The sequence below is a fragment of the Phasianus colchicus genome, chromosome 4, assembly GCF_987193195.1.
Source record: "Phasianus colchicus chromosome 4, bPhaCol1.hap1.1, whole genome shotgun sequence".
NCBI classification, from domain to species: domain Eukaryota; kingdom Metazoa; phylum Chordata; class Aves; order Galliformes; family Phasianidae; genus Phasianus; species Phasianus colchicus.
In genome coordinates this window covers 18419004-18435327 of record NC_143439.1, presented here as the reverse complement: position 1 = coordinate 18435327, position 16324 = coordinate 18419004, and the positions used below count along the sequence as shown (strand labels likewise).

General features: G+C 39.4%; 1 protein-coding gene across 3 annotated transcripts in view; it reads right to left on the bottom strand.

The window, feature by feature from the left end:
* Positions 1–16324, bottom strand: part of GRID2 (glutamate ionotropic receptor delta type subunit 2) — a 690114-nt gene that overhangs the window by 135808 nt on the left and 537982 nt on the right. For all 3 annotated transcript variants that reach the window (XM_090138802.1, XM_090138803.1, XM_090138804.1), the window contains one exon: positions 6115–6216. In XM_090138802.1, coding sequence (XP_089994928.1) covers positions 6115–6216 — 102 coding nt within the window. The remainder of the gene's footprint in view (positions 1–6114; positions 6217–16324) is intronic.

Genomic DNA, 16324 nt, shown 5'->3' with positions numbered 1-16324 from the left:
TGGCTATATGAGACCCTCTATCTATGCTACATTCCAGTAATAGTTCATGACGTTATGCTGTCATACATTTCACCCTCTTTTCTGTCTTGCATAATGCCTGGCTAATTGTAATCACCGCAAGAACACCTTTCTGCTTAAAAGCCAAATTCCCCAGCATTCCGTGACCTACAAGAATTGCCCCGAAATACCAACATGCCCACTGGAACAGATGGGTGAAGGTCAATGAAAAGGAGCAGCTATGGGGTCCCTGTAGGATCGCTGCTGTGGGGTCATTAAAGAGCCTTGGACCCTGTAGTCCAGGACATACAGATAAATTAGGCTAGCCCTACCACTGCTCCTACCTTGCTGTCAAACTGTCATCCTGGCCAGGCCCCAAACAATTTCATTTCCTTGCTACACGCCTCATCTAGCATACAGCATCTACTACTTGATAAAAATGAATTTCAAATATTCATTAAAAAATAAAAGGAGCTGGGTTCTCCAGCAGTCCCTGAAATAAAAGTTCGCAATGCAGATGGAAAACAGTAGGCACATACAGTGTGAATAACTGCATCATTTACGACCTACCTGTTTTAACGTAAGCTAGGTAGCCCTAACAGACCTAAACCAGCCACTGAATGGCACCTTTGCCCAATGACATACCAGGTTTGATTTGGAGCTTGCACAGGCATGGTAGAAGGAAAAAGAATGGACAGGTTCTGCTTTCATCAAGGGATACTAGTTTCTGTCGCTATATTAATTAGTCACTGTAATTATGAATATTTTGACAAAACCCCACTGGAGTACACATATAATGATAATGAAAAATTATCAGAGCAATCAAGTCATTTTCAAACGGAAAGCCAAAACCACGTGCAGAAGGCTGGAGAAGGGAAAAAAATCAAACAGGAGGATTTTTAGGACCGGTCTATACCAATTCGAAATCTCTGGCAAGGCAAGGGATACCTAATCAAAGCAGACCGCCCTGATGATTGTTTGTATGCTAATCACAGTGCTCGCTTATCAACACTGATCGATTAAAAGGGAGTGGCTGAAACAGCTCCTGTTCCCAATTTCTCCGTGGTAAAGAAACTCTAAACAGATCTGGCAAGCCTCAGAAGAGAGATGGGCAGGGCAGATGTCCGAGGGCGGGAGGCAATTTAGCAATCTTATTTTCTTCCATCTCTGTTTGTGGGAAAGTAATGCACAAATACCACTCCTTTTCTCTGCCTCGTTGCATTAGTGGTGCTGCTTTCACTGCAAACCCATTAAAACACTCAGTGTTGTGATTTAGCACCCAACTATATTAAATACACTGAACTGCCATCTAGAGAGGGCAGGCTGTCTGCAGAGACGAGTAACAGCATTACTTTTTGTGGTAGGAAATGCAGTAGTTGCTGTGAGAGCTACGCTCACTTTACATGGGGAAGCATTTGCTCTAATTACCGAGTTTGCTTATTCTAAAAACTATTACAGAAACTTAAGCAATAAAAGAGCAATTCATTCCATTTGTTAAGATATAACAACAACATTTTGGAAGAAAAAAAATACAGATGTGGTCAGTACACTTACAAAGACTTTTTTTTTCTTAATCTTCGTTAGATAAGAAGTGAGCACACTATTACTAACACTTGTAACAATAAACAGCAGTTTGTTTGTTTTTTAATAAAAAAGGGTCAAAATTTCCATTTCAGTAAATGCTGAACTGAAGTCTGACCTTAGCTTCGCAAATTGGAAATCTGCCCCGTGCAAAGACATACCGTTAATGACTGACTTTTCTAAGAGAGCAAGCCAGTCTCATCAGTAATACAGAATGATTGCTTTTGAGTCAAAAACATAGAGTTGCTATGAAAAATAGTAAATAATGTGCCTAATTATATGACGTATCACCACTCTTTATGCTCTCACTCATTTACTGATGAAATGAACACATCTACTGTTGCCATAATTAACTACTGTTTCACAGCATGTTTTTCATCATGTCTTTGTTTATGAAAGAACCATTTTTTTTCAACTTTCTTCTGCAAGTGGATATAGGTAACAAAAAGGAAGAAAAATCACAAGGCACAGGGAAGTGTTGCTGACTAGAAAATTACACATTTTTTATAACTAGCAATGACATAATCTAAAACCGGAGATCATTTAGAATATTTGAATTATAGCACATAAGGGATATATCAAACACATTATCAAGTTACAGCATCTAGAGATTTAAAAAAAGACTCTATGAAAACTATGTGACATACTACTTTTGGCTATTTATGCCTGTGAGTTTGAATGGCAGAAAGAAGGATTTATCCTTTGTCAATACAAAAGTAAAATATCTTCCCTTAAAACATAAATACTACTGCTGATGAAGATGGTCAAGTAATAATTCTTAACATTCAGTACGATGCACGGTCCTCAATTGCTTCTGATTATGCATACACTGTCTTATTTCATCTCTTTCAAGCCTTTCTTTTTTTCAAATCATTCTGAAAGCTACTACGGCTTCCTTTAAAGAACTTCTGTCACCTTGTTAAAAGCAGAGTTGGAGGTCAAATCCCAAAGACAGCCTCAGCTTTTAGGACTAGGACTTAGCTTTATGTGTCACTTTTCTCTGTCCGAGTGGGAAGTTCAGTAGACAAAAGGGACTAAAGATGCAGTCCTCCTGCCAGCTCACATCCGTAAAGATACTGTCCGCTTCCCAGTTTGTTTCTTACTTAATCTCGTTCACAAACAGTCATGCGCTTAATTCCAATGTTTGAGAATTAATCTATTCCACATATTAGAATGTTTTCCCAAGTGTTGCTGATGCATTTGTATCATTTACTTCTCATATGCTTGTCTACGCTTCTACCAGCCCTCTCATTTCCCCGCAGCGCCCACCTGGAGTCAAGGATTACCAACCTGCCTCTAACCCATCTAGCTCTCTGCAAGCAAAGTGAGTAGTAGCAAGCAAGATATCGTATGTGCAGAGATATGACAAAGGATACCTCAGCATCGCTTGCTGTCATAATTTCCCTCCTCCTGCCTGCATTTCAGATTAATCTGGATATAAAAATGCATACCTCTGTTTGGTTGCCATACCTTCCATTTACAAAGTCTCATATATAATTTTTCACACCTCTAGCAAGTTATGCCTCATGGACTCTCAGAAAAGGCACTGTACCTCTATACTTTTCAGCAAGTTGTTAATTCTTTAAAACACACAATTTAAAACTCGTGCCTTTTCAAATAGCCGTGGCTTGTTTTGGAAACGTGATTTTGTGAATATTGCTGGCCGATTCATTGCCAAACAGGCCAAATCTATTTTATTGCCAATGCCTTAACATTCATGTGAATAATTCATTAATTGCCACAGTGACTAGAATGATGTTAGGAGAATATCTGTTGTATTCTAGCTGCCTTTCGATAAAACCAAACACTTGAAAATGAGGATACAGTGAAATCGCCAAAATGGATATCCAGCTACATTTGTACTTCGATAATTGTTCATTCAGAACACTTTCTATAGGGTATGAGTTATTATTCTGACTTTTCACTGAGCTCCATTTTTAAATCTCAATACTTTACACAAGTCACTTGAACTTAGAAGTAGCTCATCAAACGAAGTTCAAAATTGAATTGCACATGGGCAGCCAGTCCAAGACAGAGGAAAGTGATCATCAAACAAAATTAACCTATTCTACATGTTCAGAAAGATGCTAACCCAAGTCAAATGTAACAAAACATAAAATTGCATATATGCAGGCAGTATTACAGTTCTCCCCAGAATAAAACACAAAGAACCGTTTCTTATTCCTGCTTAAGGAAAAGTGAGAATTCATTAATAAATCATTTACTTTTAACGGAAATATATCGACTCAACTGAAGAACTCAAAAAAGGATAGAAAAAGAAGGAAGAATGAAAACAAACTCACTGCTCAAGTAAAGTCGGAGGGTGAAATCCCTCTTCTACTCAGATCAAAGGGAAAATCCATGCATTTTTTTATTTCACATTAGATAAAAAACTCCACTTTAGTCCTTCAGGGCAGTTGTGAACCCGGAAGAAAACTGTGCTTTCATCTATTAGTAGGGCTTTGATTTGTGTCAAATATGTATGTTGCTCCAAAAATAACACATCCTATTTATATTCATGGAAGCCACAACAGATACAAAGAGCACAAGAACACCATTTGATAGAGCAAATTCCCAGCTGCAAGAAAACACTACTTTTCAACACTGTCACCACCATTAGTTATGCATTTTCACCAGCAATAACAAGAACCTTTGTGCTCCACTCAGAAAAAATCTGCGCCAGCAGAGAGACTCCCTGTTTCTGTCACTGTTGCTGAAATGCACTGTGCTCAATCCACTGTCCATAAATATTCAGCAAGCATCAAAGAACGTCAGCAGGTGCTATTTTTTCAGTGGGGAGCTATCCGTTGACACACTTTTGCTTCATACGCACTTCTGTGTTAGACATTATTTTGTCACACTGCCCCTCTGCTGCCATCTGTTGCTCAGCAACAAAATATAAGGGAATATTGGCGGGAAGGTTCAATCTCCACTCTGTACCGGCAACATCCACATCTCACATTGTGGATCAAAGTAATAAAATAGGAGGCATTACTTTTGAAGCAGCCCTCTTAGTTCCACTGACTTCAAAGAAATTAACATTTGACCAAACTACAACTTGAAAGATTTATCCTATTTCATAAGGTAAATTGACATAAAAGCAATTTTCCTTTGATAGTTGCTCTAAAATAAATAGATATTAATGACATCCCTGTTTGTGTCTTTGGTGACCAGATTTTTCTAAGATCCAATGGAATACCACAAAATTGAGGGAGTACGAGTCTAATTTTCAAAACAGAAAAAAACAACTATAAATACATTGCTTATACAATTTTGATTCATTTCTTCAGTGTCATGTCATCCCAACTAGGGCTTGACTCAATTCCAAATACAATACCAATTTTTTAATTCTACTCCAGTTAAAGTAACCTAATTGTTCCGTTGTGATAAGCTGTGTGAATAAAGATGGATCCGAGCTAAAATTAGTAATACATAATGACTACATACATTTATCCTAAAGCTACATTTATACGTGAAGTAATGATACGGTAATGACAGGTGCGTCTTAATTCTCAAATCAAAACAAGATTTACACACTAGCGTATCTTCATGAGTAACCCTCACTCACTCATTGTAAGAGCAGTAAGAGAAACTACTGTAGGGTAACCACCTTAAAGAATGCTCTGGTTCCCAGTGGGGCGGCGGTAACACCTGTGGGCATCCAAAGATTGGAGGAGTCTAGAAATAATTGGTACACAGTTAACATGCTCCTTGCTTCTTACCTTTACCAAATAAAACTCAGTGAACCTCAGCTTCTAGCATGTTTCACAGATGATTTTGTCTAGATAACACTTAGTGACCACGCACAGCTTCACAGTTTAAAACAACTGTTCCTGTTATGAAGCCGGTATGAGTCATTCCCATCTTCCTCCTATACTGCTTTAATTGCAAGCTCTACGTAAAAGAAGAGTCAGTTTGAAAAACAATACCTTAGTGGATTTTAACAGAGTAGAATTCAGAGTAATAGTGTTTTCATTAGTTGTGCTTTTAAACTGTCAACAAAAGCAAAGCAGAAACGTGATCGTGTCACGTGAGGAGAGGAGCCTGATCTGGCACGTGATGCATGCTGAACTTCACGCGTCTGCCTTTTGTCTTCATTGTTAGCTTAGAAGCTGTGCAACAATTTGTGTTGGACTGTACTCAGTTTGGCATGGCAACAGTAAAGCTACAAGTAGCTACACATGAATTAGGGAACTTTACCTAACAGAGCATTTTATGTTACTTCATCAATTCATATGGTTATCTACTTTAGAACGTGCCGATGGAAGAGAAATGGGTTATAGTAAATTTGGTTCACCTGCTAAATTGAAATTTACTGATTTTTTTACGTTACTTATTAAAAACTTGGGTGGAAATCACTCCCTAGCACTGGTATTGACATACAGAAGTTAGGTGCCTGTTCATTGAAAATGTTCTTGACAAAAATGGGTAAAATGTTGTACCAAATAAAAATCCTTCCAAATTACCCTCCAATAAGAAGACAAGGCAAAAAATATATATTCCTTGTAGTGCAAAATGAAGATGATCTCTGCTTACCAATACAGTCACCACTCGCAGAACCACTCCTCGCATGTTATTCTCTAACTTCCTGTCTGTTAGGGACCCATTCAGACCGGTGACGGGATTCCAGCAGCCGAGCTGAAAGAGAAGGCAGAGGTTATTTCCACGTTGCCCATAAAACTGCTCATTCCTCTTCGGCACCTTCAAGCAGGAGCTTAGGAAATGCACAGAGTTCCTTCTAGAATCAATGGGACGGAAAGTCGGATAAGGGTTTGTGCATGGATTTATCTCTAAACTCCAAATGAAGCAATTAGGGATATCAGTTTGTGCCTTTAAATACCAGAGTGTAATGGATGACAGAATCCAGCATTTGGAGGAATATGTATTGCTTTTGAAACGCTCGGGGAGGATTTATTGTGTGGAGGAGTATTAATAGAAAATATTTGAAATTGGTAAGGCTGCTAAAAAAAAAAAAAAAAAAAAAAAAAATACTTCCACCTGACTTCCACTGATACGCTAATTGGAGAAATAATAGCAACCATAATTTCAATGTGCTGTCTGCTCCAGCCTGTCGTTCCTAGTAGAACTCTAACAAAAGGAATTAACTAGATTTAATTAAAACTTATATTACTCATTAGTAATGAAACAGCAGTGATTTTTAGGCTGGGTAAAGATCCCATTTAATGACGTGTAGGCACACCAGAGTGTTGACAAAGGACTCCAACAGATAGTGGAGAGGAAAGAATCATCGAATCACAAGGTTGGAAACGACCTGCAAGATCATCTAGTCCAACCGCCTTCCCATTCCTATTAGTACCACAAGCTGCTAAACCATATCTCACAGCTCCTCATCTAGGCACCTCTTGAACACTGCCAGGGATGGCGACTCCACCACCTCCCTGGGCAGGCCATTCCAGTGCCTGACCATCCTCTGAGAGAAAAAGTTTCTCCTAATGTCCAACCTAAGCCTCATCTGGTACAACTCTGGCCATTTCCTCGGGTCCTACTATTTGCATGGGAGAAGAGGCCAGACCCTTTTTCATCACAAACTCCCTTCAGGAAGTTGTAGAGTGCAATGAGGTCTCCCCTGAGCCTCTTCTTCTCCAGACCGAACAATCCCAGTTCCCTCAGCTGCTCCTCATAAGACTTGTGCTCCAGACACCTTTGTTGCCCTTCTCCAGACTCATTCCAGAGCATCAATGTCTTTCCCTCTAGTGAGGGGCCCAAAACTGAACACAGTACTCGAGGTGCGGCCTCACCAGTGCTGAGTACAGGGGGACGATTATCTCCTTGCTCCTGCTGGCCACACTATTTCTAATGCAGGCCAGGATGCCATTGGCCCTCTTTGTCACCTAGGCACACTGTTGGCTCATGTTCAGCTGAGCATCAACCAACACCCCCAGGTCCGTTTCCTCTTCACAATCATCCAGCCACTCGTCCCCAAGCAAGCTTATAATGCTGCATGGGGTTGTTGTGGCCAAAGTGCAGGACCTGACACTTGGCCTTGTTAAACCTCATCCCATTCACTTCAGCCCAGCGATCCAGCTTATCTAGATCCCTCTGCAGGGCCTGCCTACCCTCAGGCAGGTCGACACCACCTCCCAACTTGGTGTTATCTGCAAACTTACTCAGGGTACACTCCATCCCTTCATCTAAGTTGTCAATAAAGATATTAAACAGGATGGGCCCCAGCTCCGACCCCTGGGGGACACCACTTGAAATGGGTCGCCAGCTGGACTTAACTCCATTGACCACCACCCATTGAGCACGGCCCTCCAGCCAGTTCCTTATCCAACGGATGGTAAAACTGTCCAAGCCACGGGCAGACAGTTTCCACAGAAGGATACTGTGAGAGACCATGTCAAAGGCTTTGCTGAAGTCTAGGTAGACTACATCGACAGCCTTTCCCTCATCTACCAGTCTGGTCACCCAGTCATAGAAGGAGATGAGGTTGATCAAACACAACCTGCCTTTCATAAACCCATGACGCCATGCACAAGCTGTGCGATCTCACCCAGGAGGATTTGTTCCATGACCTTCCCTGGCACTGATGTCAGATTGACAGGCCTGTAGTTCCCCGGATCCTCCTTATGGCCCTTCTTGTAGATAGGAATGCAGCTATGAGATGTTTTTCCCCGATGCCATTGTATTTGATGGGTTTCTATGGACAGAAGCTTTAGCTCAGGGGTATCCCTAAGACTAACGTCCCTCTAGTCTGACTAGTTGATACTGAACTATAATTTATTTTCTCAGAAAGCATGACTTCACTACATTCTTATGTGAAGGTAGATGATGATTTTGGGTACAGAGAAATTAACCAACTGGCCACTCATCTGTTGGTCAAATGTACAAGCATTACCAGTTTCATTTTTAAAACTCAATGCAAAACTCATCTGGCCTCTAAAAATACCAGCATTAAATTCTAAAACCAACAGAAGAACAATAGACTTCAGCAGACCTCGGAGCTAGTTCTGCTTACTTAGTACCTCCTCCACATCATTCCTAGCTATTAACAGTTGTACGGAGGGATCGCTGACATTCCAGTGGTGTCCAACAGCTTCAGATGAAAAACCTAACAGCTCTAGCGTGTAACCAGTACTAGTGCACAGTGAATGTACTGTATATATAGGCACCATACACTGTGTGGAACAAATCACTGCTCATACTTATAAAGCAAAGCATTCCAAAGTCTCCATTTTTATTTATGTATTAGAAACATTGAGAACAACAAGTTCAGAATAAAAGTACACCAAATTATTTCAGAGACTGTCATTTGCAGTCACATCAAGACACTAATTAGAAGTTGGTTCAAATTAGCATATCCAAATGTTTTGAAAGTCTAATCACCATGGATACTGTACAGTTTTTGCTGTAGACTTAAAACAGTATGAAGTTTCTGAAGAACCTTCGTATCCTTTTGAGGTTAAAGTCCATTTTCAATTACATACATCAATGTGTACACATTAATATAGTGAGGTTTTTAGCTTGGACCTTTCCTAAGTAAAGAAAACCCCAGCGTAACCAATTGCTACAAATTTAGCAGAGTTTTTCTTTAAGATGACACATTTCATTTTCAATTATCGTTCATCTAATTTCCAGTTCACTTGCTCCTTTATGCAGCATAGTCATGATGGAGACGAATGTGCAATGCCGTGCCAGTAAAGTCAAAATTGATTTTGAGTGGGAGCTGCTTACTGTTATTAGGCAAAAATGAATCAACATTTATTGATGACAAGTTGAGCATGTCTCTGCAGCTAAAGCAAATGCTAACTTTGCTGAAACAGCAAGGGAGGCTGGCGCAAGGCTTCCTCTACAGCTTTACCTCTCTCTGCTGTTTCTGCAAAATATCTGCTGCTACATTTATGTCCTCCTTTTGTTCTGTCTCTGAGAGTTGAAATGAGAGACTAGATTTGATGGATTTAACAGAATTTCACATTAATTCAGGTTGATCTGTGTAGAAGAATACAGACAGCTATTGAGCACAGTACCTGTCTTCTTCATACCACATAAATTTAGCTATTTATACTGCTTTGTACTTCAGATGAAATTCCTACTACTTAAATGATGGTGTTTACTCCGCTACATTCTGATGCAAAGTGATGAAGATGGAAGAGCTGACAGTGAGCTGCCTCGTTTGCTTTCCAGTTTCCAATCTCATCCCACTTCCCAGCTTGTTATCCCTGCCACCATAATCATTAGCAAGGGTTCGCCTCTGCTTTTTTACTGGCAGAGAAAAAAAAATTGACCTCCTTTAACAAAGGTGCTTCATTATTAGAAATTTTTGCCTCTATGAACTATGCCCATGGAAGGTCCATAATTTGTAATCAATATTAATCAGAATAGCTAAAATCTGTATTATATTTCCAATTTCTGGGTACAGATTTATACAGAACTCAGAATGCTAAAATCTATAACGTCTCCAAGACAGAGCTCACAGGCAGATTTTTTTCCCCAGCTTCCACATTCAAACACACAACTCAAATATTCCGTACTAAATCAGTGGAATCTCATGGGCATCCTTGAGCTTTCACCTTTTTTTTGGCAGTGTGACATAACACTTTAAACTTTGTCAATTAAATGATTCAGTTTGGTGGGCTAGTGTGATCACAGGTGAGAACAGACACACATAATAGTTGAAATCACTGTACGAGTACAAATGTGTTACTTGTACATGGTGATGGTCATTGCTTGAGATCTTACAAAGTTCTATTAGTTAAACTAACAGAAAATATAGATGAACCAGTTAATCCAGCACTGCAGTGCAACCACCTCTGAACTCAGACTGCATGTATGCAGCAACACTGCAATAGAGTAGAAAACACTCCAGAGAAGTTGCAAAGGAAATATGAAAGATAGAAAAATCATTACTTGTGCAACCAAAATCGATTAAGATGCCAAGACTAGTATCGCTTCTTCTTCCTTGATTTCCTTGGCCTCCTTAACAACAAACAAAAAGCTCACAAGACGTCAGTTTTACTACAAGGAGTATGAGAAAACATTTGCAGTAGCAATGATATCCATAGAGCATTTCTAATAAGAAACTCCATTAGAGGCACACATCAGAGCCAATCAGTTGTGCAAACACCACCTTCCTTGCCTTCAGTACTGGTACAATCTTCTCAGTTTTTACCTAGGTCCAACCTGCTGTTGAAGCTGATAAGTTAAGACTGCAGGACAATAAATATTTGTTAAGAACACTCTGCTCCGTTCCAAAATACAGTAAATTCAAGCAAATAGAAGAGATACCACAAACTTCTCATGAGACAGCATTCAACTCTAAATCCCAGGTGTTCTGGGAAGACTCAAAAATAGGATACACAGCAGAAAAATCACAATCACACTTTTGTGTGATGGGTAGATTCAGCATTTTCAAAGCTTGCTAGGACACCACTTTAAGCAAAACTCATGTAGGAGTATATGAAGACAGCTTTACAGATAATATACCTGATGACTCCTGTAATGCTATAACATGATATAAAGTACAGCAGTAATAGCAGGATGGTACAAAACAAAACTGCAGCAAATGAGAACAAGCCCAAATGTAGCAGCTGTGGATGCAAAAACAAATGGAGAAAACCTGCTCACCTTTGGAAGAAAGGCCTTTGGAAGGCCTCAGGAAGGCAGGGATCTCCAATGACAGACCATCACCTCTATTGCTAACCCTTAAATGAGGTTTGGGAAGGGGTGGATCCTGGCTTCACCCCTTCCAGTCACTTAGGTACATTGCATGCACCTAAGCTCCCCCAGGTTGGCCCTGCCTTCCCACCAGGTGCTCAATCACTGCTTCAGGCCGTGACTTAGCATCTCCACTACAACTCTTGTCTCATTTGGGATTTAATATATCTGAGTAACTGTGAAAGCAGAGACCAAATCACAGAAGAAAAGCTGCAAAATACACATTTTGGTTGTTGTTCAGATACTGCCAGCAAAAGTTGAGGGAGATGCTCTTTTACCTGAGTAAAGTCCTGTTAATTTAGCTCCCCAGCAAACACCCAATGTCCAGTCAGCCACGTCTGTAAAATGTTTGATGGCCATGGGTTAACCAGTGTTCTGGTAATTCTGGCACTGATAAAAAAACAAGGACTGGTTTTTTTCTCCACAACCATTTCCTAATGAACATGGTTAGCTGGAAGGCTGTGTTCAACTTCACTGGAGCTTAGGTAATAGTCAGCAAATAATAAGTTGTTTGAATCAATAGAAAATACTGTGTTTAACAAATTGTATAATGTATAGCAGCACTTGTAATACCTAAATTCTGTGTAAGAAAGCTATATAATTACTTTTTACTGCATGTTTTATTGTTCTGTCTCTGGACTAGAAGGAACAACTCGCCCCTAGACTCACTCTACTGTTTTCAAGATATGTTAGGAGCATGTGAGCACACAAGTTCAGCTTTTAATTCAGAGCCTCAAGGAACATAACTGCGGCACTCGAAGTGTTCAGTTTGTTTTATTAGCCTATCATAGACAAGTGCAAATGACCTAAGTATGGATTTCTTTTGTCAAAGCCAAAGCACACGATCAAATAACACAGCTAATAAAATGCTTCACTTTGGAGCCTGCCCAAAATTCCTCAGCTTTTTGGAATAAAGAAACTACTGGAATTCTACCTGCTGGCAATGTGCTGTTTGTTTTCCTTCCAGTTTTTGACTTAGTATTTTCTCAAGGCTTCGTGCACCCAGACTTGTGCCAGAAATTATAACTGGATGTTTTACACCACTGACAAATATAGGGAGAAAAAAGCATAGACTATGTAACTGCTGTTACACCGTGCACTCCACTCATGAAGCACAGCTTAGTGCTTAGACCAAGTTTCCAGAGGAACTCTAATGGTCTGATTTTTGGAAAGTGTAGTAAATCACCACATCTCAAACGCAACGAACCATTTCCTTGAGCTAGTGGTGTCGTTGCAAAGTTCCCTCCCTTTTTTACGCCCTTCATTTCTAGCCTATTTGCTCTATTACTACTTTTCCTTTCATTTGAAATTTTGTAGTTTTAATCTATCATTTCCCACTACTAATTGTCTTTTATTTTCAGAAAACATCTTTTTTCCTTCTCAGGTCCTCTGTGTATACACAGTACTCTCCCAGCGGCTTATAACCTGTGGTTATCTTGCTCTTTCCTGTATTGCAATTACTCCTGCAATTTCTCTGTATATTTCCAGCATGCTTGCTTTCTTCTTTGCTTTTCTTTCCCTTGATCTTCTCCTGTGTTTCCAATGACCTTTTTGGATTGGTAGAGGGATCTAGATTTTCTCTTGGGTTCGTAAAGGGACCTAAGACTTTTCTTGCTTTCACTTCATCCTGCTTTGACTTATATTTCAATTACTTTGTGCCCCTTCTTTCTCTTTAGCCCTTGAATCTCCTTTTCTCTCAGGTAGTTTCCTCTCCCAGGAAAATTTCCCTCACCCCCCCGCTCCTTCACTTGTGCTATGAGGGATACAGGACTTAAATAAATACATTAAAGTATGGCCTTGCTTCTCTTGCTTTCACCTTTCAAATTTTTTATTGCTCCTTTTCCCCAAAATACTTATTTTGCCTTTTCCTCAAAGTCCCAAACAAGGATATTAAGGGATCAGATGGTGATCTCTTTCTGTATTTCGATGAAAGTCAAACACTCAAAAGAGTCTCTACTTTGACCTAGATATGATCCCTTTGCTGTCTGATGGATCGACTATCAATTGCCCAGTAAAAGCCCCCCCTGGAAATCCCAGTGGTGCCTGGGATTGCCGTGTCCCCATGCATTCACAGGAGAGCATCGGTATTTGTTTAGTGGTTTAGTACCACTGCCTATATTACAGAGAAAGCACATGCTTACAAGCTACCAGCATGTTCAAAACGTATTTTGAATGGTAAAATGACCTTTATAAGGAGGCGTGTTTTGCTATTTGCTGAAAATTGAGGTAAGAATGCAGTGCCTGGCACATTGTAATTTCTGGCAGCAGGAATTTTCAGTCAACAGCCGTAGCGAAGCCGGTAACCACCCAGACATTATCATACAACCTGACTTGGCAGTATATTGCCCAGAAAACACAGTGCACAGGAGGAGATGAGAAGGATAAAACAAATTCACTGAAGATAAAATACCAGTCATTAAGTCTAACATCAACTTTAGCACATTGTATTTTTTTTTTTTTTACAGTATTTTTTTGCTGTCTGGAGTCAATGTTACCACCTCATTATAGTTTATTAGGTAATATAAAGTAACTTAAAATGGCATTACTACAACCTTCCTCCTCCAAATAAAGAGAAGGCATTACTCTTCCCCCAGCATGCGTCTTCATGCTGCCAGAGTAAAATTCATTAACATCGTTGTCATAATATATGGAAAGTTTGCTCACCGATGTCTGGGCTAATCCAGGGAATTGAAAATACCAATTAAATTCAGGTTTGTGGGCAGTTTGAATACACTCCGGTTGATTTTCAAATGCAAAATATAATTGCTTTCTCATTAAGAATTTTAAAAGTTTACACGAAAGTATTTTATCTAAATCACACAAGTTCTAAATAAAGCAAATGATAAGTCAAAAGATTTATAACTGAAGTTTGCGCATTCTATGCTGGTGCATCCCTACATCATTATGAAATCAAAGAGGAAAATACTCAGTACATTAGACCATAATATATAGGACTTTGGTATCATTGAAAAACTTCTGATCAAGCCTGATCAGCAGCAAACAATGAAAAATGCTATTTTTTCACTGAACTGCACGAATCTCCCTCTCTCCTGTAAACATCAAGATGTGCAATACACATTTCAGCTTCTCATCAATTTCCTGATAGCATATGAACATTCAATAGACTCTCAGCTTTTCCTTTAGCTCACTAAGATGCTTTTTGGGGATTTGATTTCTCACCAAGGATGTGACAAAGTGGAATGTATTTGCACTGTTGCAGGACTCAAAAATTCTGGGGGCAGTGCTCTGTAAATGAATCAAAACTGCAATAGCATAGCACAAACCCAACACTATTTTACTTAGAGAGAAGTGGGTTTAGGAGCAGGTCCAATAAACCACAGAAGAGAATCCTTCAGAGCAGAGCAAATTGGCTAGATCTGAACACCTCACTTCCATAACAGAATGCCGGCTGGCACCGAGTGACTTGGATATCTCTGCTCTGCATTGCAGTCAGCTTGGTGAGCAGGCATGCGGAGAAGCACCTAGGATTTTTCTGTCTGACAACGAAAAACTCCTTTTGAGTCTAACTCCAGAATTAGCAGTCTGGGAGACAGTTCTGAATTGTGCACCAGTTTCATTGCTCTTCCAGCTGCAAAGAAAAAGAAAGGCTCCAATCCAGGAGCTAAATAACCCAGCAATACAGACCTGTGTACTACAGAAATCTGTGCTTGTATTAAAGAAGACAAAGAGTGATGCATTTAAGTATGCGCAGGGCCCAGTGAGGGTACAGAACATCCAGACTGATCTCAGTGTTACCTCTTTAGACCTGTTTTTGAAGTATAAAGGAGCTTATCACCACTGCTTGCATGATGAATACTACATCTGATTATCTTTTCGTATGAAGCAAAATGTTATAAACTGTAATTCTTTTCCAGATATAACATAAGGAAATCTTCCCTTTCCTTTGGAAAAGGATTTTTTTTTTTTTTTTTTTTTTTAAAAAAAAGGATTGTAAACAACGCAAAACTCCATCACTACTTATTCACCAGCAGATATATTTGTATATCACAAGCTGGATATTTGTATATCCAGCTAATCAATGCTCCTTGGGTAGTACGCCTGCATTGGTTTTCATGATGCACGAAAAACAAGAGTTGCCTTTGAAGGCAAATATTCCTAGAATGAACATACCATGAAAATATATGATCTGCAAACCTTGAAGAGAGAACTACCTCATTTTTAAACTTATGCTTAGCATGTTTGACATTCCATGAAGTTCTTCAGAATGAGATACAGAATAAGACGGACAATTTTTTTTTTTTTTTAATATATATATAAATATGCAAGGCAATGCTGTACTGACATGAAAACACTTCTTCCAGCTGCCAAATATGAGGCCACAGAAAGGCTGAAATTATACTACTTTTGTTCTAAAGAGTACATGCAACTTACTATCTTCTCAGACACATTCACTTCTCATTACCAATGTGAGAGACAAAGGATTAAGTACAGAGGTAGTGTGAGAACATGCTCCACTGTCTGCTGCATATGATATACCTAACTTAAAGCATATTAGTACCTGTCTAGAAGCTGTTCAGACTTATGCCACTTTAAAGAAGTTTGCACTCTCTGTGCAACATGGAAAAATCTGTCATCTCCTCCTTAAGTGTAGTACAAAGAAAGATGTGATCTCCTATTCCTACATCTCCTACTCATACATTGCCAGTGCAGTATGATTCCTAGGGACACGAATGATAAAACACCTGCTTACGAAGCAACAATATTGACCAAAAAATAACATGAACACACACAGCTGATGGAGAACAAGAAATTCACATGAAACTTCTGCCAGCTTAAATCATTTCTGTTTTTACACACATGTATCAAAACAGTCCTGAAAATGTCTAAAGAATGAAGACCTTTGGTGAAAAAGCTGTTATTGGAAAACAGCCTTCAAATTCCTCGCTATAGAGAACAAACATGGCAGTGCAACAAGCACAGCACTAGACAGTAAACTGCTATCTGTTGATTCCCCAGGTTCCTGTGATGCTTAAATGAGAAAAGCACAGATTAAAACAATCTTTGCTTACACACGGATCAATACTCCATTCCTAAAATCCAGGATTTATTT